Source organism: Hibiscus syriacus, unplaced genomic scaffold (assembly GCF_006381635.1).
Source record: "Hibiscus syriacus cultivar Baekdansim isolate YM2019G1 unplaced genomic scaffold, ASM638163v2 tig00117056_pilon, whole genome shotgun sequence".
In the NCBI taxonomy this organism is placed as follows: Eukaryota; Viridiplantae; Streptophyta; class Magnoliopsida; order Malvales; family Malvaceae; genus Hibiscus; species Hibiscus syriacus.
In genome coordinates this window covers 645,325-667,434 of record NW_024063539.1, presented here as the reverse complement: position 1 = coordinate 667,434, position 22,110 = coordinate 645,325, and the positions used below count along the sequence as shown (strand labels likewise).

Here is a 22,110-nt window from a genome sequence, read left to right as displayed (position 1 = left end):
TACATAAATTTAAAAAAAATAATCAAATTAAAATATAAGAAAAATATAAGACTTACCCCTCCATCGAAATAGCCATTGTCTTCGACCCCTAATAATACGCCCCACCAAGACCAATCAAGCAACAAATAGATATCATCGTTGAGCTTGCATATGTCAGTGAAACACCCATGGCTCCGCTCATGTAGATAAAAATCAACTGCGGTCTTAGCACAAAGGGTGTTATCCAGAATTGTGTCCAGTAGTTGTTTCCTCTCCACTTCAGATACCGGTATGGTACTGGCCGGTAACTCATACGAGAGCCAACTTGAATCCATCATGTCCGGCACGTCAGAGTGTTTCTCAAGAATCCTACATATGACGCCATGTGAATCGGGATCTTGAATGGTGGGAGGGACCTCTTCAACGATGACAGTGGCCTCTTGAACGGTGGGAGGGGACTCTCGAGGAATGATAGGGGCCTCTTCAACGATAGGAGTGGACTCTTGAGGGATGATAAGCGAGTCGGGCTTCTTCTTGCGGTGTCTTCGCACTATTGGGGTGTACGGAGACTTAATAGCACGTGCACGCCGCCTGATGCGTGAATTCTGTCGTGCAAGAAAAACCCGACGTAAAGCATCCACCTTATCGGTCCGCTAAATAATTAAATACAAATATCAGTAAATAAACAGACATGATATTTAAACAGTGAAAACAAAGACAAATATATTTCAAACTTTCAACCAAAAGACAAAACAAAGACAAATACTAACTTCACAGTGTTAAAGAATACACAGTTTAGCAGAATTGGCAGCAACCGAATAAATTTAATTCAACCAAAAGACAAAACAAAAAGACAAATACTAACTTCACAGTGTTAATAAACAGTTTAGCAGTATTGGCAGCAACCGAATAAATTTACTAAGCAATCTAAGTGAAATGGTTAATCTAAGTGAAATTACGAGTAAATTTATCATCAAGTTAAATATGGAAAATCTTAAACTTACCTCGTTGCGTAGATTATGAACATCATTCTACAACGATACTACCATATCACGTAGAGCGACAACCTCACCACGTAAAGTAGACACCTCCACACGCCATGCACCATCGTTATTGCGTAGAGTACCAATCTCCTCACGCAAGGCATTGACCTCATCACGTAACTCCCTCGACTCATCCCGTGGAGGTGGAGGTGGACAACAGGGAGATAGAAGTCGTGGCATCTTTGCCGGTCGCCTACCATGAGGTGATGGTGGAGAAGAGGCTCGATGATGTGACGGGATATGTGATGGCTCTCGTTGTAGAGGTGTATAGTCGGGTCGATCAGGTGATGGCTCTGGGTGAGGTGATGGCTCTCGAAGTGGAGGAAGTGGAGGCTGATCATAATTTGTGCCATCAAGAAAACACTAACTAGCTTGCCACCAATCAGTGGCAAGCTCAGCCTCCGTGGGTGTCAGTATCATTAATGGAATGTTGGCCTCCTAAAAATATAAAAACTCAAACAAAGTTAAACGTCTACTATTAATAACTTGTTTATATATGATAGTATTTGTGTTAACTTACATTATTTATTGTCGCATATGGTATTAAGTCTTCCCAATCCAACAGACGTTTCCTCTTCCAGGAAATAGCCCTAGAAATATCATTTGAGGTTTTTAATGCATATATCTGCATGCTAGGGAAAGCCTCGAATATCCAAATCTACAAACAATATAATAACAAACATTAGTAATTGTTAAATAATTAATTATAATTTTGAAAACATTATATAGAAATTCTTACCTTAAAGGCCCAAACAAAGCCTGACAAAGTGTATTTCGACCCATCGCCCCGTAAACTTTTGCGGTCATCAAAGGCAGACGAAAACTTAGTCCAGGTAGCTTTCCATATATATGAACCCCACGGAAACAGATTCCATGCATTTAGGTCCTCTACCAATAATATTAGCTCCTGAGGAATAGGTTGTCTGGCCTCTCTGCCTAAAAAGCCGGCATACAAAAGTAGTAGAAGGCATACTCGGACAACATCGACGTCATTCATCCGAGTAAAACCATCTTTCTTATTAAACAATTTCTTCATGTCGTCGACGTGTAAGTTCGGCTTCTCTATTGACTCATCAGGAAAAACCCTGGATAACCATGATGGGCGGGTGATATGACGAGTGTACCGTCCTACATCATCGTGTCCGAATCGTAGACCAGTGATTAAGCAGAACTCCTTCCGCCCAAAACAAGTATACGCCGGTGGAAAATGAAACCATATCTCTTCCTCACCACGTTGTATACTGTCGGGTAGATCGCTAGTCATGGTCTGAAGCCACAAATGGGTCAAATTAGCATCTCCACCCGGATGTTGTACTCTTAGCCATGGCCCGAAGCAGGTTTCCTCAAACAATTTTCTTTGTGCAGGTGAAAGCTTCGAAGCAATTGCAGTGGCTAGGCTAACTTTATTCCTTAATGTCAATGAAGCCGAAAAAAAGTTCTACAAAAACAATAAACATACCAAGTTAGATATACCAAAAACTACACTGTGAAGATATACCAAAAACAATAAACATAAATAGTAGTTTATTCTTGAAACTAAAATTTGCAACACTGTTTTGTCTTTTGGTTGAAATGAAAATCGCAACGAGATAATAAAAATCGCAACGCAGAAATGACTATCGCAACGAGAGAATCGCAACGCGAAATGAAAATCGCAATGCGATTTTGGTTTCTCGTTGCGATTTTCATTTCGCGTTGCGATAGTTATTTCCGCGTTGCGATTTTCATTCTCGAAACTATTCTTCTTCTGCATTACTTCAACCAAAAGACAAAACAAAGACAAATACTAATTTCACAGGCTAAACAGTTTAGCAGTATTGGCAGCAATCGAATGAACTTAATAAGAAATCTAAGTGAAATGGTTAATCTATTATTGAAATTACCAGTAAACTTATCATCAATTTCAATATGAAAAACTTAAAATAATGCAAAAATTTCAAAATAAAAATAATTAAAAAAACTAACCCTCGGGGGTTGATTTTCCATTTCTGAATGATTGTGAGGGATTTCTGATCGTGAATGGTTGTGAGGGATTTCGCCGGCGATGGGGACGGAAATCTTCGGAGATGGGGACGGATTTCGCCGTAGAGAGTGAGAGATAGAGATGGGACTGAGTGTTGTGATTTTAGGTTTGAGGTTATGAGTTGCGATTACTGTGGACGGTTCAGTTTCCGATATATTAAGAAAAAATTCGTGTTTGGAATTTGAAAAAAAAATACGCGTTAATACGAATGGCGCTATGTAAATCGCAATGCGATAGTAAGATTCGCATTGCAATTTACGTATTCGCATTGCGATTTTCCTAATTCGCATTGCGATTTACTTGATCGCGTTGCGATTTACGTATTCGCATTGCGAATTATGAAAATCGCAACGTGAATACGTAAATCGCAATGCGAATTAGGAAAATTGCATTGCGATAGTCAGTATCGCATTGCGATTTTCCAAATTCGCATTGCGATTTACTTATTCGCATTGCGAATTGGGAAAATCGCAACGCGAAATTGGAAAATCGCATTGCGATAGTCATAATCGCGTTGCGAATCTGGAAACTGATTTGCGATAATGGAGATCGTGTTGCGAATTAGCGATCGCATTGCGATTTTGTTGGTCATTTTGGCAAATCCGAAAAAAGTTGGTTAAAATCGTATATTATATGGGATTTTTGGTCACTGAGGTTATTTTCTCTTTTTAATAATAATAATTAAGAGTTAATTGCATCACATGTTCTTCAAGTATTACTTTTATTTTGAATTGATCTTTAAACTTTTAAATATTTTAATTTCATCCCTAAAATATGACTATCATTCAAGATTAGCCCTCAAACTTTTGAACATTTCAATTACATCCCTAAACTATGACCTTCAATCTAAATTGATCCCTAGTTTATTTTGAACAATCCAATTTTAGCTCAAACTATATGTATATACTAATCACATCCCTTGTTAATAAAATTGTTAGGCCAAGTTATATTATTATACGTTTGAAAAAACAAAATTTAGGTTAAACAAGGGTTGAAATTAATTACATATTTGGATTAATTTGGGGATGAAATTGGAATATCCAAAAGTTTTAGGATTAATTTAGAAAGAGGATCATAATTTAGGGATGAAATTAGAATATTCAAAAGTTTAAGGAATAATTTAAAATAAGAATAATAATTTATAGATAAAATTAAAATATTCAAAAGTTTAAGTATCAATTTAAAATGAGGATTATAGTTTGAAGACTTATGATGCAATTAACTCAATAATTAATAAATAGATAAAAATATAACAATTCAAGTAAAAGCATTTATATAAGATAATAAAGTATAAAAATATCAAATAACATTTTCAAGAAAAATACAAAAAAAATAATGAATTGATCTTATATAAATTTATAAAAAATTGAAAAAAGAACTCAAAAAATCAATTTACACTTAAAAATTGAAATATTAAAATTTATATTTATCTAAAAAAATTGTTTTTATATTTTATAATATAATGATAATATTATTACAATTTACAAATCAATTAATTAACTGATTAGATTATAATATTTTGAAATATAATTACACAATTATGTACTTACTAATAATAGAATAGCTTGTGTTGCAATGTAATAAAACATAAGCAGACAGGTGCATGAAATTACAGAAGAACCACTGATTAGGGCTTTGAAACCTTCCACACTCCTCATTTATAAGGACCGAAACACTAAGGAAGAAGAAGAAGACGAAGAAGCGTACATCGGCGACGAGAAAGTCGGGGGGGGGGGGGGGAATGGCGTTGGCGTTCGACGAGTACGGGAGGCCATTCATTATACTAAAAGAGCAAGAGCAGAAAACGAGGCTTAGAGGGCTCGATGCTCAAAAAGCCAACATTTCCACTGGCAAAGCGGTCACTCGGATCCTCCGAACCTCTCTAGGACCCAAAGGCATGGATAAGATGCTCCAATCCCCTACGGCGATATCACCATTAGTTAACTCCTTTCTACCTCTTTCTCCGTCTTGTTTTCGAATTTCTTACTTGATCGTTAAGTTTCTAGTTACTCAATATGATTTTCGAAAGATGATTTTCGGTTTTGGATCTGTTTGACATCAACTTTGAAATGAAAGGGTAGATATATTAAGCTATTTTGGTGATAAATGTAGGTTTTAACGACACTTTTAGGATTTGTAGTTACTTTATGGAAATTCACTAGTTGTTGAACTGCAACTTTGCTTTAGGTAAAGTTACCGTTGATAATTTTCTGAACTAGGGTTATGAGCTTAATGTTTCAGGGCATAGCTTCTTGAAGTTTATGTTTCCAAAGTAAATGTTAACCACATAAGGATGTTGGATTTGTTAGTGGAATTAGACATGAATTGTGTTCAAAGTTTCCTGATGTTTTCTTTTTGTTTGATATTCCTAGCAAATGACGGGGCAACGATCTTGGAGCAGATGGATGTTGACAATCAAATTGCTAAGTTGATGGTTGAGCTATCTCGAAGTCAGGATTATGAAATTGGTGATGGAACAACTGGTGTTGTCGTCATGGCTGGGGCACTTCTTGAGCAGGCAGAGCGGCTGTTAGAACGTGGGATTCACCCCATCCGGATTGCAGAGGGTTATGAAATGACTTCTAGAATAACTGTTGAGCATTTGGAACATATAGCTCAGAAGTTTGATTTCGGACCTACTAATTTAGAGCCTTTGGTTCAAACATGCATGACCACTCTGTCCTAAAAAATGTAAGTTTTCTAGCTTTTTCCCCCCTCGTAGTCTATTTTTGTTCTAAATACAGTTTCTATTTCCCTTAGCCATGTTCAGATCACAATAATACATTACTAAAAACATTATTGTTACAACCGTAACAGGATAATACTAGCTTATGTTGCATGGCTAAATATTTTCTTGCATATTGTTCTTCTATAAGGAGGAAATTGTGTCTAATTTGTTTCAAGATGCTTCTGTTCTAAGCAAAGGCTAATTCATATGTATATGTCATCTCTCCTACATGTCTGGTAATTGTGATAACCTTTCTCCACCACCTGGATTTGCTAATCGAATTAGATGATCATGGTTGCTATCAGTATGATGTTAAATACAATTAATTGCCTCCCTGCATTTCTTCTGATACAGTAGTCTGGAACTAGATTGGGTGGCCCGTGGCTTGATTAAATAGCTCTTGCTGTCAGCTAGCAATTCATGAACTTGTTAGTATTGAGAAGTGAGGCTCTTAATATTGGAATTCAGGAAAGATATTCAAAGATAATTTTTTTGTGAATCCATTTCTAGACTGATGTATTTTGTTATATTTTGTATATCATGAATGTGTAACCATTTTCAATTGTTTTGTAGTGTAAACCGGTGCAAGCATGCTTTAGCTTAAATTTCTGTTAAAGCAGTTCTTGCTGTTGCTGATCTAGAGAGGAAAGATGTCAATTTAGATCTGATCAAGGTTGAGGGAAAATTTGGAGGAAAATTGGAAGATACTGAGCTAATATATGGAATTACTGTTGATAAGGACATGCATCCTCAGATGCCGAAGCAAATTGAAGATGCAAAAATTGCAATATTAACTTGCCCTTTTGAGCCACCTAAGCCAAAGACTAAACATAAGGTAGAGATTGATACTGTGGAAAAGTTTCAGACTTTGCGCCAGCAAGAGCAGAAGTATTTTGATGACATGGTTCAGAAATGCAAGGTATAGCCGCAGATTGGAGTTCTTAGGAATTTCCTTTTTCAATTTCAAGTTGATCTTTTCACATTCTGTCTTGCTTCAGATTATCCTCTTTTGTGTGTGGGCGTGTGTGTTTGGGGGCGGGGATATTATTATTTTGGGGCGAGGTTGGACAACTTGTTCTCATAGTAATGTTGTTTCAGGATGTTGGTGCCACCTTGGTTATCTGTCAGTGGGGGTTTGATGATGAGGCAAATCATTTATTGATGCACCGGAATTTTCCTGCTGTCAGATGGGTTGGTGGTGTGGAATTGGAACTTATAGCAATAGCTACAGGTTTGTTTCCGTTTAGTTTATTTTTCATTTGGCATCATGCAGGCAAATTTTATGATAGATTAATATTTTCTAGTTGATTGTGCAACCTTAATCTGCAATGAGTAATCTAATCATATTTATCTTTATAGGTGGAAGGATTGTTCCAAGGTTCCAAGAGTTGACCCCAGAAAAAGCTGGGAAGGGTATGTGAATTCTTTCCTTGTCTATCCTACATTGGTTAGAAATGTGTGCTAGATAAATTCTTCGTTTGGGAATTCCTTTTCATGCATTAGATAGAGGACGACTGATGAAAGCCCGAGTGAGATGATTCGACATTGAATGACTTTGAGTTTAAGCAAGCACTGGAGCTTTGCTCATTTGGACTAACAATTCTTGGATAAATTGAATTTTATTATATCCAAAAAGTAAGCAAACGAGTTGCTACAAAAGGACCACTACTTTCTATCCCATCAATAACTTATACATTTACGCCCCAATTCCTAATCATTTTTCTATTGAAGTAATTATAGTAATCTTCTTAGTATCCATCCTAACTGCACAATATCCTTTATGCAATTAAAATGACTTTGAACATGAAGTCAAGATTCACCATGGAGCCTCGAGTTTTGCTCTTTCCAAATGACATACACATAAGCATTCCATGGTAGACGAACAATAGAGGTCTTTACAATCTTCCCACACCCATGAGGCCAAGACTAAACACCCATGGAGATTTTTTCTCCTTGTTCTATTTGGTTGCAGTTGAGTTGGGTGGTTTATTACATTATGTTCAATTGATAATATAGTTATCTCTAATTGATCATTAGAATGGAAACTATTGACAATATGATTGTAGACAGCATTGTGATTTGTTTTTGTATCTTAAACTGGCTTAAGCCTACACAATTGTTCTACTCTGTGAATTACTTGTGCTATTTTCCTGTTTCTAAATTATTGTTATGCCTCCTGGTCTACACGGAGTGAGGCTTTTTTACCAGCCAACTTTAAAACTGGATAAACAAATAGGAAAATTAATAGGTTGACGAGTAATCTGGGGCCAAGCTTACATGACACTTTTAGGCACATTCTGAGACATTTCTTGCTTCCGTTTTAGTACTGCATTCCCTGTTTAGAGATGTTGGGACATTTTTTCCTGTTCAATACAGAATTGATCGGGCATTTTTTAAGTTTATTATATTGACTGAAGCAACAAAGTGACTAAGCTAAATTGAGATGGTTATGCATGTATAAATCATTGAATGTTTCCATTTATGTCTGATGATGCTTTAGGAAACAAAATGATGATAGAGGAGACAAAGCGCAGTATCCATGATGCACTGTGTGTGGCTAGGAATCTCATTCACAATAATTCTATTGTCTATGGTGGTGACTCAGCTGAGATTTCTTGCTCAATTGCCGTAGAGACTGCTTCAGATAAATAACCTGGAGTTGAGCAGGTAAAGAAGTAGCTCTTTGAATCATCTTCATAGTTAGTGTTCCCTTTTTGTTGTGGTATTTATAGTTTCTATCAATTTTTTATCTGCAGTATGCAATCCGGGCATTTGCAGATGCTTTAGATGCTGTCCCCATGGCTCTGGATGAAAATAGAGGGCTCCAACCCATTGAGACATTATCAGCAGTGAAATCTCAACAAATTAAGGTAAATTACTTGGTAATAGGATGATGACTTTGATCCGGTATAATATTCACCTCCATGGAGTAATATAATTAACTCTTGCTTGTGTCTGACGTGCAGGAAAATAATCCACACTTAGGGATAGACTGCAATGATGTTGGGACGAATGATATGCGTGAGCAAAATGTCTTTATCGGGAAGCAGCAGCAAATCTTACTTGCAACACAAGTTGTTAAGATGATTTTGAAGATTGATGATGTCATTTCCCCATCTGACTACTGAACTTCACGGTCAGCTGGAGGTTAGCCTGTTTGATGGTTTTGTATTCTTCACTGTGAAACCATGTGTTCACTTTAGACGCAAGCGAACACATGTTTTGCTTATAATTTTTGAACTGCCAACCCTTGATTGATAGAATTGTTTTGAGTAACTTTCAATAACATATGGATCTTTGATACTAGGTCTTCCCTGTATGTAAAAATGCCAGACAAGAAAAAAACTGCTATTTAATGTTGAATTTGAATTTTGGTTGTTTCCTCTAATATATCGTGCAAGTATTTGTGTGACATTAGAGTTTTAGACAATAAAGGCTATATGCCGAGTCGACCGAGACTTGAATATAACTATTAGGTATGGGTACAATTATAATTAAATTTTAGTTTTTCATGTATTTAGATCTTTGGAGGTCATGTCCCCATACCCATGTGTCAAGTAGAGTATTGGATATTGATTTTAAAAAGAATGAGTCATGGTAACTAGCTGAAGACTCTTTGCAATCTACTAAAAACAGTTGAAGATCGGATAAATTAAGAATTTAACTTACATAAGTAGGAAATATTTGAACTATTATCTACTTTATGGCCAATGTGCTAAACCATTGCCTTAGGAAATCAACCTTGTTGCACTGCTCAGGGCCCCTTATTAACCTAACTTCACTGATAAATCTTCACGACGCTTCTGTGTACCTCTATTTACAACATAAACAAAAGGAAATCTAAACATCAAATGCAATTAAGTGGCATGATAAGTTGGAAATGATGGCATGGTCTAAAGCGATTAGAGGAGAAATTGATCTGAGTTCCTAATCGAGATCGAGATCGACTCGTTCTGGGTTTCCCTTTTCTGTCTGATTGTTCATTAGCACTATGCCTAGCTGACCTTTATCTCCTGCCCCAAACGCATAAAGCTTCCCTGATTCAGTGAGTGCAAATGTGTGGGCATTCCAGTGTATTGAGTTTGTTAGGCTAATCTGTATCACCTTTTCATTCACTTGCTTCAAGGACTTCACCAGTTCTGGGCTCAACACATTGGCATGTCTGTTCCCCTGCCACATTAGCAATAAACCGAAATGTTGATGGTTACTTGATCACTTCTTTTTAATTTCTAACTTCCTGTTTCAATTTCTCCAGACATGGATGTGTCCAACATGAGGATACTCAATTTCCCCAAGTTTCTTCATATACATTTTTGGAGGATCCTATCTCCACACCCATAACAGAAAAATGTATGCCGGAAATAAGTGTCGAACACAAGTACTTTTGATAAAAAGAGTCCATGTAACATAGGTTGTTATTTTCTTCTCAAAATTATTATAAAACAGTAAAATGAAGTCTAAAGGGAATGGAAGTTCAAACCTGTCCTTCAGCTGCAGTATTGTGTCCTAAGCTGGCAGATTCCCCACAACCAAAAGAATATACATCACCATCTTCAGATACCACAAAGGTTGTATAGTCCCCTGTAGCGACATGAACTGCTTTGACATTGCTTATTGCCTCTACCACCTTCGGGACCGATTCACACTCTTCATTTCCATGACCCAAGCACCCATAACGTCCCCAACCCCATGTGCAGACCCTTCCATCCCGAGCAACGACAGCTGCATGCCAAGCACCAGCAGCAACCACCATTGGCTGAAGGTTCAAAAGCTGAAATTCTTCGATTAATCGAGGGTGCTTTTCATCCGTTCTTGAACCGTGTCCTAGCTTTCCACCCAAGCCACACCCAACAGAGTACACTGACCTAATGTTTCAAAAAGCAGGGCACACTGGTAAGTAATTGTTCATATAAGACATTCAAATGAAATGACCAAATAATGACATATCCTCTTAATTTTCAAAATGCCCATGTCCCACACATATTCGGACAGGATTCTTGGAGAGTCACGTTCTTGTACCCCCATCCAAAAATGTGTATGATATAGGTGTTGGACATGAATGATGCAAGAAAAATGAAAAACCGAAACAATGTCTGCATGCCAGCTTAAAAGTAGATTTAAGGAGCCCCACAAAAAGGTATTCGGATACTAACATGCCACTTGGTTGACAAGCTAGGCAAAGAAGGTAGCAGTATCCAGCTGCAATTTGCACAACTGGTATATTTTCTAGAGCCCCCAAAAGAGGTTGAGGCTCAACATCATTTGGTTCAGTTTGGTGACCAAGCTTCCTGTCTTTACCCCAAGAGAATGTGTAAACTCTGCCCTCTCTTGACAATACGGCCGTAAAAAAGTTTCCAATTGCAGTCTGCACAACGAATATGTCTTTCAAAGACTCAACAAGTTGCGGAGTCGTAACTAGGTTAGTTCCTTGAACCCCAAATTCCGCTTCACCAAATGTATCCTTTCCGAAGGCATAAACTCTACCAGCATCACTAACTAGCATCGTCCGACCAGCCCCGGCTGCTACTTGAATAATTCGAATGTCTTGCAAAGATCTACAACATAATGGAGTTCCATTAACTCTTTGTATTTACACTTTCACAGTTTCATGCATACACAGTGATTAAGATATTGACGACCTTATTTGCCGAGGCCGCCATTCTTCCTCCGTGGTGCCATGTCCTAACTGTCCTGAGCTATTAGATCCAAACGAGTAGACTTCTCCAGTTGATGTCACAGCAATGCTGTGACCAGGCCCTGCAACTGCCTGTGATTTCTCCCTCCTGCAACATGTTTCCCCAGCCAGCAGAAACCTGAGGACCAATTTCCAAGAACCTCCGCATTTTTGCTTCAAACTTTGACGTTCTTCGTCAGCCATCGGCTTAAATATAGCTCTTTTCTGGCACATATCAAGAGCAGCAAGCTCTGATATTGACAATTCATAATCGGGGGCGAAGTTTGCTTGTCGCTTAAAGAAGGAACATGTCGCCTGAAAACAACACATTTACAGAATCAAATCATTCAGCATTATCAATTCTAACATTTCAAAACAGCTTCATTTTCAACTTGCCTCTAGTTTCGCAAGATCTCGAGGGTCCAAATTGCACGCGGTAAGGACATGAAGAACAATGGAAGGATTTGCAGCTAAGGGGAATTCTCCGGGAGATGAATCCCCGAAGCAAGGACGAACTTGTCGTGGAAATGCTGGTACAGAAGTGGCAACAATAGCAGTGATTGGTTGATCAGGGATATTATGGTATCTTATAGTCGGAGTTTCGCTTCTTGTGGCATCCATGGGCACTGCCCAAGTTATGCAGTGCCCCCTAAACTTGACAATGAGATTATCTAGATTGCTGGAAAAAAATACAAAATATGAGATTAAAAAAGCAACATTAAGAAAAAAACTCAAATGATCCAAATTACTTTATAAACATTAGAACTTTATCGATTTGTTGGTTCAATTTACAAGTGCCAAGAACATCTACCTTGAATAATTGGTTGATTCAACAAACTTCAAGTTTCAAACCTACAAATAGGATAGTGAGAAGAGATTCTCATAAAAACTCCTAGAATCACATGAGAAAAAAGGACAATTTAGGCCAAAAATTATGTGATCATTTCAAAAAGCACAAAGAAAAATAAGTTTACAATTCGAACCCATAGTTTAACTTGGTTTATTCATTCACATTGTTTGGGATTAGAATCTCGGTGTTCGATCACTTCCCTTGTTTCGAAACTAGGATTCTATGCCTTAACATCCAATGATTGATCAAAGCTAACAGAACCAAACCAGGTTTGATGATCCAAAAGGGCTAAACACAAAGGTAATCAAAACAGCAACAGTGGCAGAAAAGCCATAGAGACGATCCAAAAACAGCAACTTTAAACCATGATATTTAAGGAAGAATTGTAGAAGAATAAAACTTTCAAGAGAAGAACATAGTCCTCCATGTTAAAAAAATATTCTAAACTCGAATGAAAACCCAGACAAAAGGCAAAGTATGATCATTGACCTGACAAACAATCAAGCAAAATCAACATCCACCGTTTAAAAAACAGGGGATTTGAGTTAAAAAAAATCACGGTCAAGATAATGAACTTATTGAAAAACCCCAGATCATCAACAACATCAGATGATAATAAAAAAAAAGAAAAAGAAAATCCAAAGAACAAAATAGAATTATATGTTTAAATAATATGATCATTAGTTCATTACAGATCAAGGCAGAATACATAGAGATTGAAAATTACATGTTACAAAGACCCATAATTCTTCTAAACCCATCTGCATCTGTCAATTATTGAAGAGAATTACAACCCACAAATAAGATGAAATAAAAAAAAAGATAGCATAATTTACATCAATTTGGTAGAACAAAGAAGTGGGTAATATAAAACCGAAGTCCATGGCACTCACTGGCTCTATGCTATGTTTCATGCTTGAGAAATGGATCGTGAATCGGATTCTTCATAGATGATAAATAAATAAATAAATAAATAAATAAATAAAGAAGACGTTTTGTTTATTTTTCTCGCGATGAGATGTCTTACATCCCCATTGATTTATGCTTCTTACCTGGGACAACTTTTACACGTCAATTTCCTCTAAACTATTTTAAATTAATTTATTTAATTTTGCCCATCAAAAGATGATAATTGATGAGAGAGGAGGGCTTAGATGTTAGTAAGCTATAATTTTAAAAATAATTTAAATTTAATTAAGATAAATATAAAAATTATATATATTTATATATATATATATATATATATATGTATTGTAACTGTTTAGACTCGGTCTGTAAGTTAGACCCAAACCTAAGTGGTCACATATCTCATTCAGAATTTTTTTTTATTTCCTTAAAATACATTAGATATAATATAGAAAAAAATATTAATAATACATATATATCCAAAACAATAGCAAATACATGTAACTAAACATAACCGAAAAACATATAGAGATATACGTTCGTACAAAATAAGTAGTTGATCTCCCCTGATGCCAAATTTATTAGCTTACGGTATGTTGTTATCTAAAAAAGGATAAAAACTACATAATGAGCTAAAAAGCTCAGTGTGCTCCATACAATATATAAAAAAACATACAGATAAAAACTTTCAATAAAATCGGTTTATGCAACATGTTTTTAAAACATGAACACTACCCCCATCCGTTCACATCATAAATGTGTAGGTTCCCCAAAACCATACACCCAACCGCACATGCCATTTAGACCCTGAGCACAAAGCCGAGGAGTCTGCAGAAAATCTTCCTTCAACAATACCCTCAATGACAATATTAAACATGAATGTATTCAAGTGAAAACAATGATTAATCACTTAAAACATAAAAATGTTTCATACTTGGAAACCATATGCAGAAATACAGAAATCAGAATTCAAAACAGTAATATATGGTAATTCAGATGTCAGATAATCAGATTTCAGAAATCGGTATGAAATACCTTAATCCAGAAATTATATCGGAATATACAGTAAATCATATATCAAATACTTGGTATTCAGATGAATCATTTTAAAAAAGTAATGTAATACTGTCAGGAAACACACCTGTAACAGTCTGAGAAATCAGATAGGGAAGCATACTACTGGGTTTGTCGATCACGTTCTGCTGCAGCGCTAGATCCTACGAATTGAAAAAATCCATATTGGAATCCTAATATAAATAATCTTAATCTTTATTTAAATAATATACGGAAACCTACGGGTAATTCTTGTAGTACGCGGTTCGAGCTGATCTGACAAACGAACAACTCCGGACCTAACTGATCCTCGCTCAGGTGAAACACGAGTACCTTCATAAAATATTTTATTGAATCAATTCCTTAACCAAATCTCAAATAAATAATTAAAATACTAAAATACTAAGCCCTTTTTGGGTTCACGTGCTCGATTTGGGAATTCCGGGTCATAATTTGGCAAAACAGACTTCGAAATCAGATTCAAGACGTCGAAAAACATAAAGTATGACCTTCCGGATATTTAAATTCTTGGTTAAAGTCAAAGGGTTTGACTAACAATTTGGAGATTTCGGGTTCGAATTTGGTGAAACAAACCCCAAAAATGGATTCGAGACGTCGAAAAATATCAAGATAGATATACTCGAAAAAGATTAACGGTCGTTTAATGGCCGGTCAAAGTTCTGGTCAAAGGAGGTTAACGATCAACGGGTCGGGTCGGACCAGTTCGGACCGGTCAACCCGGTGCGGACCGGTCAAACTGGTTTCAAGCATTGGCCGAGCCTTCCCCACGCGCAGTGGCGGCCCGTGGGACCTCTTCCGGTGTCCTATAATTCACGGAAAAATTTCTAAGAATTATTTTGAGCGATTTCGAGATACTTACAAAGCTCGGTTCAAATTTTTGAACGGCGGAGAGCTCGATTTCAACAAATCGGAAACTTTGACCACTTCACCTCCTCATGCGCCGCCGTCTATGAAGACCAATGATGACACCGACAGACTCGGAACGTAACAAGGAACACGATGGTGCGGGAGGTGTCGTAAACGGAGCAACGATCGGTGATGAATTTAAGATTTTCTCAGCGATTGTGCTAAAAAAACGTTGAGACTTTGACTTGAAATTCCCGGCGTTTGGTAGCGTTTCACTTCAATTAATTTAAGGGGTTTGTTCCTCGCTCGATGATGAACACGGTGGTGCTTTCAAATCGACAATTGGAGGTCGGATGGCGTCGGAATAGTGGTTGGAAGTTGGGGCTTTAAGGGAGGAAATTTGGTGATTTCACACTTATAATGTATGAATGCCGACACTCTAGGGGTAAATTCAGGGCTTGGTCCCTAAATTTCCTTCATCTCTAAAATAAGCTACAAGTTTTAAAAATTTTCAATTTAGTCCCCAAATTTCACCAATTTACTTAATTAACTCGTCCAATTTCAATTAAAATTATTTTTTTTAAATTTCCGGGTTGTTACAATTCTCTCCCTCTACAAGAAATTTTGTCCTCAAAATTTACCTAATGAAAATAGATGAGGAAACTGAGCCTTCATTGACTCCAAAGTCTCCCAAGTAGCTTTTGAGGGACTACGATTACTCCACTGAACTTTGACCATTGGAATACGCCTATTCCGAAGAACTCGTTCATCCCTCTCTAAAACCTGAACAAGTTCCTCCTCATATGACAAATCAGGTCTCAGTTCTACCTCATCAACCTGAATGATGTGATTCGGATCTGGATGGTATCGTCTCAACATAGACACATGAAAAATATCATGAATACGACTGAGCTGTGGAGGTAACTCAAGTTGATAAGAAACAGGTCCAACTTTCTTCAAAATACAATACGGCCCAAGAAATCGCGAACTCAGTTTACCCATACGTCCAAATCTCAATACCTTCTTCCAGGGGGATACCTTAAGAAAAACATGATCTCCAACCTCAAACTCGATATCCTTACGTCGCTTATCTGCGTATGATTTCTACCCATCGAATGCCTCTTTTAAGCGATCATGGATCAATTTGACAGTATCTTCAGTCTCTCGAACCAAGTCTGGACCCAAAGTTTTTCTATCATGCAACTCAGTCCAACATATAAGAGTACGACATCTACGTCCATACAGAGCCTCGTACGGTGCCATGCGAATACTCGCCTGATAACTATTATTGTAAGCAAACTCAGCTAACGACAAGAAATCTTCCCAGCTACTACGGAAATCAATCACACAACCCCATAACATATCCTCCAATACTTGAATAACTCGTTCAGACTGTCCATCAGTCTGAGGATGAAAAGTTGTACTGAAATTCAAACGAGTACCCAGAGCCTCATACAAAGCTTTCCAGAACCTGGAAGTGAACCTCAGATCTCGGTCAGATATGATAGACAATGGTACACCATGAAGTCTAACGATCTCATAAATGTACAACTTAGCCAGTTTGTCCAGAGAATAATTAATCCGGATAGGAATAAAGTGCGCTGACTTGGTGAGTTGATCAACAATCACCCAAATAGAATCCTTTTTAGAAGGAGTCAAAGGAAAACCAGTAACGAAGTTCATCGTAATGCGCTTCTATTTCCACTCATGACTCTTAATTGACTATAACAATCCAGATGGATGCTGGTGTTCTGCCTTAACCTGCTGACAAGTCAAACACCTCGCCACAAAATCTGAAATATTCTTTTTCATACCAGTCCAAAAGTAGCGCTCCTTGATATTATTGTACATTTTGTCCCCGCCAGAATGCATAGCATAAGGACTACTATGAGCCTCTTGAAGAATAACCCGTCTCAACTCATCATCTTTAGGTACCCAGTAACGACCGTGAAAACATAAAATACCATCCTGATTCACAGTATACTCTGAACCCGTTCCCTGCTTAACTTGTTCAATAATGGGAAGCAATGAGCTATCTAGAAGTTGTTTGGCCTTAATCTCCTTGGCCAAAGTGGGTTTAACCTGCAACTCTGCTAACAGACTGTTATCATCAAATAAACTCAAGTTAGCGAATAAGGCTCTGAGATCTGATATCGTCTTATGGCTCAAGGCGTCTGTCACTACATTAGCTTTTCCTGGATGATATTCTATCTCTAAATCATAGTCCTTTAGAAGCTCCAACTAGCGACGCTGTCTCAAATTTAATTCTTTCTGAGTAAGCAGATGCTTCAGACTCTTATGATCAGTATACATATAACACTTTTCTCCGTATAGGTAGTGTCTTCATATCTTTAAAGCAAAAACCACGACAGCTAACTCCAGATCGTGAATAGGATAGTTACGCTCATGCGATTTTAACTGACGTGAAGCATAATCGACAACTTTCCCATCTTGCATCAAAACACATCCTAATACAGAGTGAGAAGCATCACTGTAGACAGAAAAATCTTTCCCAGATTCAGGCTGAATCAACACTGGGGCTTGAGTTAGAACAGTCTTCAATTTCTCAAAGCTAGCTTGTTGGTTCTCAGACCAGACAAATGGAACATCTTTCCTCAATAGTTTCGTCAGAGGAACTGCAATAAGGGAGAACCCCTCAACGAAACGACGGTAGTAACCAGCTAAGCCCAAGAAACTACGGATCTCAGAAACGTTCATGGGTTGCTTCCAGTTCAGAATAGCCTCCACTTTTCTTGGATCCACCCGAATACCATCAGCAGAAACGATATGTCCAAGAAAAGTCACTTTGTTGAGCCAAAACTCATACTTGCTCAACTTAGCATATAGCTTATTCTCCCTTAGAGTCTGTAGAACAATCATTAAATGCTCCTCATGTTCTACTTCACTTCTAGAATACACCAGTATGTCATCAATGAACACAACTACAAACTGGTCAAAATAAGGTCGAAACACCCTATGCATCAGATCCATAAAAGCAGCAGGGGCATTTGTTAACCCGAATGACATCACTAAAAACTCATAATGCCCATACCAAGTACGAAAAGCAGTCTTCGGAATATCCGAGTCTTTCACTTTGAGTTGATAATAACCAGACCTCAAGTCTATTTTTGAGAATATATAAGCCCCTCGAAATTGGTCAAATAGATCATCGATCTTGGGCAGAGGATATTTGTTTTTAACCGTTAGCTTGTTCAGCTTCCTATAATCAATACAGAGTCTCAATGTCCCGTCTTTGTTCTTGACAAAGAGAATTAGGGCTCCCCACAACGATACACTGGGTCGAATAAATCCCCTATCCAACAACTCTAGAAGTTGGACTTTCAGTTCCTTAAGCTCATTTGGGGCCATACGATAAGGAGACATTGAAACCGGAGTAGAACCAGAATAGACTTTAATCTCAAACTCAACTTATCTATCCGGAGGTAATCCAGGCAACTCCTCTAGAAAAACATCGGGAAATTCCTTAACAATCCGGATGCCTTCAATATCAGATTGAGAACTCCTAGTATCCAATATATAAGCAAGAAACGCATCAGAACCTTTCCTGATCATCTTCTCAGCTACCAAAGGAGACACAACATTCGTCAGAAATCTACGACGTTCCCCGATCATTACAATTTTTTGATTATCTGGGGTCTTCAGAACAACTCTCTTAGTCTTAAAATCAATATTTACTCGATGTTTTTCCAACCAATCTACGCCGAGAATCAAATCAAACTCTTCCAAAGGTAACTCCATCAGGTTGGCCAGAAAAATTTCCCCATTGATCTCTATAGGACACTCTCTAAAAATACGATCCAACATTATGGACTTGCCTAAGGGACTTTGAACTATCACCGAATACTCAGTATTCTTAACAGGAATATTTAGACCCTCAGAAACGGAATGCGATACATAGGAATTGGTAGAACCACTATCAAACAATGCAAAGTAGGGAACTGAATAAATAGTAACAGTACATGCAGTCACATTAGGCCCATCACGATCTTGTCGAAGTCTGGCAGTGTAAACCAATGCAGGTTGTCTAGCCTCAGATCTGACCGGACCCCTACTCTGAGATGCTCGACCTCTGCTAGCCGATCCCGATTATCTCTCATGAGTACAACCACCTACAGGAGTCTGAACAGTACTCTGATTATGAGCGGGAATACGAACTGGTGTCTGAACTGTAGTAACTGACACTGGACAATCCCTTATAATATGGTCACCAGAACCATATCTAAAACAGGTGTCAAATTTTCTCCTGCATTCCCCAAGATGATGTTTCCCACAATAATCACATGTCTGCAAAGATTGTAACCCAGAAGATCCACCATGTCAAGAAGGCTGAACAGCTGAAGAACCAGATACAGCAGGTCTGACACTCACACCGTCTCTCTAAAAGGAATCACCCCTGCCTCTCTTGCTAGGATATGCAGAAGAATCAACAGAACCAGAAGGCCTCCTAAATTGGTTTTGAGCCCGATCAATGTCTCTCTTGCGCTCCATACTCAATCGCTCTATTTCCTCAACAGTCTTGGCTATCTCAACCAAGGCATCAAAATTCCTCTCCCGGTGAGTAGCAACTCGGCTCTTGATTTCATACCTGAGTCCATTCTCGAACCTCAAACATCTATTTACCTCAGTGTCAACAAGTCCAGGGGCATAACGACTCAATCGGATGAACTCCACCTCGTAATCCATAACAGACATATTACCCTGCTTCAGATCCTGAAACTCCTGGCATTACTCCTGCATATATCTCTCCCCAATATATCGACTCCGAAAACGTGTCTTGAAAATATCTCATGTTAACTGGTTTCTAGGAATACTACCAGAAATTGATTGTCACAATCTAAAGCTCTCTTTCTTCAACATAGTTAGGCTCCCCTTCAACTTCTGCTCAGGTCTGAGATCCATCTCATCCATAATCCTCTCTGTGTCCTCCATCCAATACTCAGCGTCTGTCGGAGGTCCACCAGTAATACCCTCGAATGGAACTACACCAGCAGCGACCAGAGAATTTGAAATCTCAACCGTAGTCATATTACTAGGGGCTCTAGCAGATCTCTGAAACATGCGGAATATAGCTCTATTAATGGCGTCTTCGTTCATGTCAGTATCCTCATCTCCAGTGACGGGAGGGTCTCTCACAGGAGTAAACTGGTCATCATGAGAAAGGGTCTGATCTACTTGCGGAACAAGAAGATCACGTGGAGACATCGGATCGTCGATCGTAACAGAAGGTCGAGCGACTCGTCCTCAACCACGGCCACGTCCTGTCCTACGACCTCTAGCAGCACTCATCGTTGGATCTATAAGGCTCTACAGAAAGAATTTAAAACATATGTCATATTAGCATCAGGGGTCTCGAGAAAACTTTAAATCATAAAATAATGTGACATGTTTTTTTTTCTCTTCAAAATTTCTTAAAAATCCAAAGTTTAGGACCCATATACAGTCTGAGTGTTTAAAACCGAAAGCTCTGATACCACCAAATGTAACCCTCCAGACTCGGTCTATAAGTTAGACCTAAACCTAAGTGGTCACATATCCCATTTAGAGTTTTTTTTTTATTTCCTTAAAATACATTAGATATAATATAGAACAAAATATTAATAATACAGATATAGCCAAAACGATAGCAAATACATGTCACCAAACATAACCGAAAAATATATAGAGATATACGTTCGTACAAAATAAGTAGTTGATCTCCCCTGATGCCAAATCTGCTAGCTTACGGTCTGTTGTTATCTGAAAAAGGGTAAAAACTACATAATTAGCTAAAAAGCCCAGTGTGCTCCATACAATATATATAAAAAACATACAGATAAAGACTTTCAATAAAATCGGTTTATACAACATGTTTTTAAAACATGAACACTACCCCCATCCGTTCACATCATAAATGTGTAGGTTCCCCAGAACCATACACCCAACCGCACATACCATTTAGACCCTGAGCACAAAGCCGAGGAGTCTGCAGATAATCTTCCTTCAACAATACCCCCCAATGACAATATTAAACATGAATGTATTCAAGTGAAAACAATGATTAATCACTTAAAACATAAAAATGTTTCATACTTGGAAACCATATGCAGAAATACGGAAATCAGAATTCAAAACAGTAATATATGGTAATTCAGATGTCAGATAATCATATTTCAGAAATCGGTATAAAATACCTTAATCCAGAAATTATATCGGAATATACAGTAAACTAGATATCAAATACTTGGTATTCAGATGAATCATTTTAAAACAATAATGTAATATTGTTAGGAAATACACCTGTAACAGTCTGAGAAATCAGATAGGGAAGCCTACTACTGGGTTTGTCGATCACGCTCTACTGCAGCGCTAGATCCTACGAATTGGAAAAACCCATATTGAAATCCTAATATAAATAATCTTAATCTTTATTTAAATAATATACGGAAACCTACGGGAAATTCTTGTAGTACGCGGTTCGGGCTGATCTGACGAACGAACAACTCCGGACCTAACTGATCCTCGCTCAGGTGAAACACGAGTACCTTCATAAAATATTTTATTGAATCAATTCCTTAACCAAATCTCAAATAAATAATTAAAATACTAAAATACAAAGCCCTTTTTGGGTTCACGTGCTCGATTTGGGAATTTCGGGTCATAATTTGGCAAAACAGACTTTGAAATCAGATTCAGGACGTCGAAAAACATAAAGTATCACCTTCCAGATATTTAAATTATTGGTCAAAGTCACAGTCAAAGGGTTTGATTGACAATTTGGAGACTTCCGGGTTCAAATTTGGTGAAACGGACCCCAAAAACGGATTCGGAACATTAAAAAATGTCAGGATAGGTATACTCGGAAAAGATTAATGGTCGTTTAATGGCCGGTCAAAGTTCTGGTCAACTGTCAACGGGTCGGGTCGAACCGGTCAAACCGGTTTCAAGCACTGACCGAGCCTTCCCCATGCACAGTGGTGGCGCGTGGGA

At 37.8% G+C, this 22,110-nt stretch overlaps 1 protein-coding gene and 1 pseudogene across 3 annotated transcripts; one reads left to right on the top strand and one right to left on the bottom strand.

The window, feature by feature from the left end:
* Nucleotides 1-4,720: 4,720 nt before the first annotated feature.
* On the top strand, nucleotides 4,721-9,095 carry LOC120198068 (annotated as a pseudogene).
* Nucleotides 9,096-9,585: 490 nt separating this feature from the next.
* LOC120198321 (probable E3 ubiquitin-protein ligase HERC3) lies at nucleotides 9,586-13,152 on the bottom strand. 3 transcript variants are annotated; one of them, XM_039199660.1, is made up of 7 exons: nucleotides 13,134-13,152; nucleotides 12,259-12,299; nucleotides 11,844-12,126; nucleotides 11,413-11,762; nucleotides 10,927-11,328; nucleotides 10,254-10,638; nucleotides 9,586-9,943 (listed from the first exon to the last, which is right to left on the bottom strand). In XM_039199660.1, exons 3-7 carry the CDS (start codon nucleotides 12,066-12,068, stop codon nucleotides 9,701-9,703), a joined length of 1,605 nt encoding a protein of 534 aa, XP_039055591.1. In that variant the 5' UTR covers nucleotides 12,069-12,126; nucleotides 12,259-12,299; nucleotides 13,134-13,152; the 3' UTR covers nucleotides 9,586-9,700. The 3 variants fall into 3 exon arrangements, with proteins under 3 accessions (XP_039055591.1, XP_039055589.1, XP_039055592.1); XM_039199658.1 differs by lacking the exon at nucleotides 13,134-13,152 and adding an exon at nucleotides 13,025-13,112; XM_039199661.1 differs by lacking the exon at nucleotides 13,134-13,152 and having other exon boundaries at nucleotides 12,201-12,299.
* Between the last annotated feature and the right edge of the window lie 8,958 nt (nucleotides 13,153-22,110).

Coding starts and splice junctions, on each gene's coding strand:
- LOC120198321 (XM_039199660.1), bottom strand. CDS start 12,068: ATGGATGCCACAAGAAGCGAAACTCCGACTATAAGATACCATAATATC. Junction 11,763..11,843: donor GAGATCTTGCGAAACTAGAG/GCAAGTTGAAAA, acceptor TGTTGTTTTCAG/GCGACATGTTCCTTCTTTAA. Junction 11,329..11,412: donor TGGCGGCCTCGGCAAATAAG/GTCGTCAATATC, acceptor ATTATGTTGTAG/ATCTTTGCAAGACATTCGAA.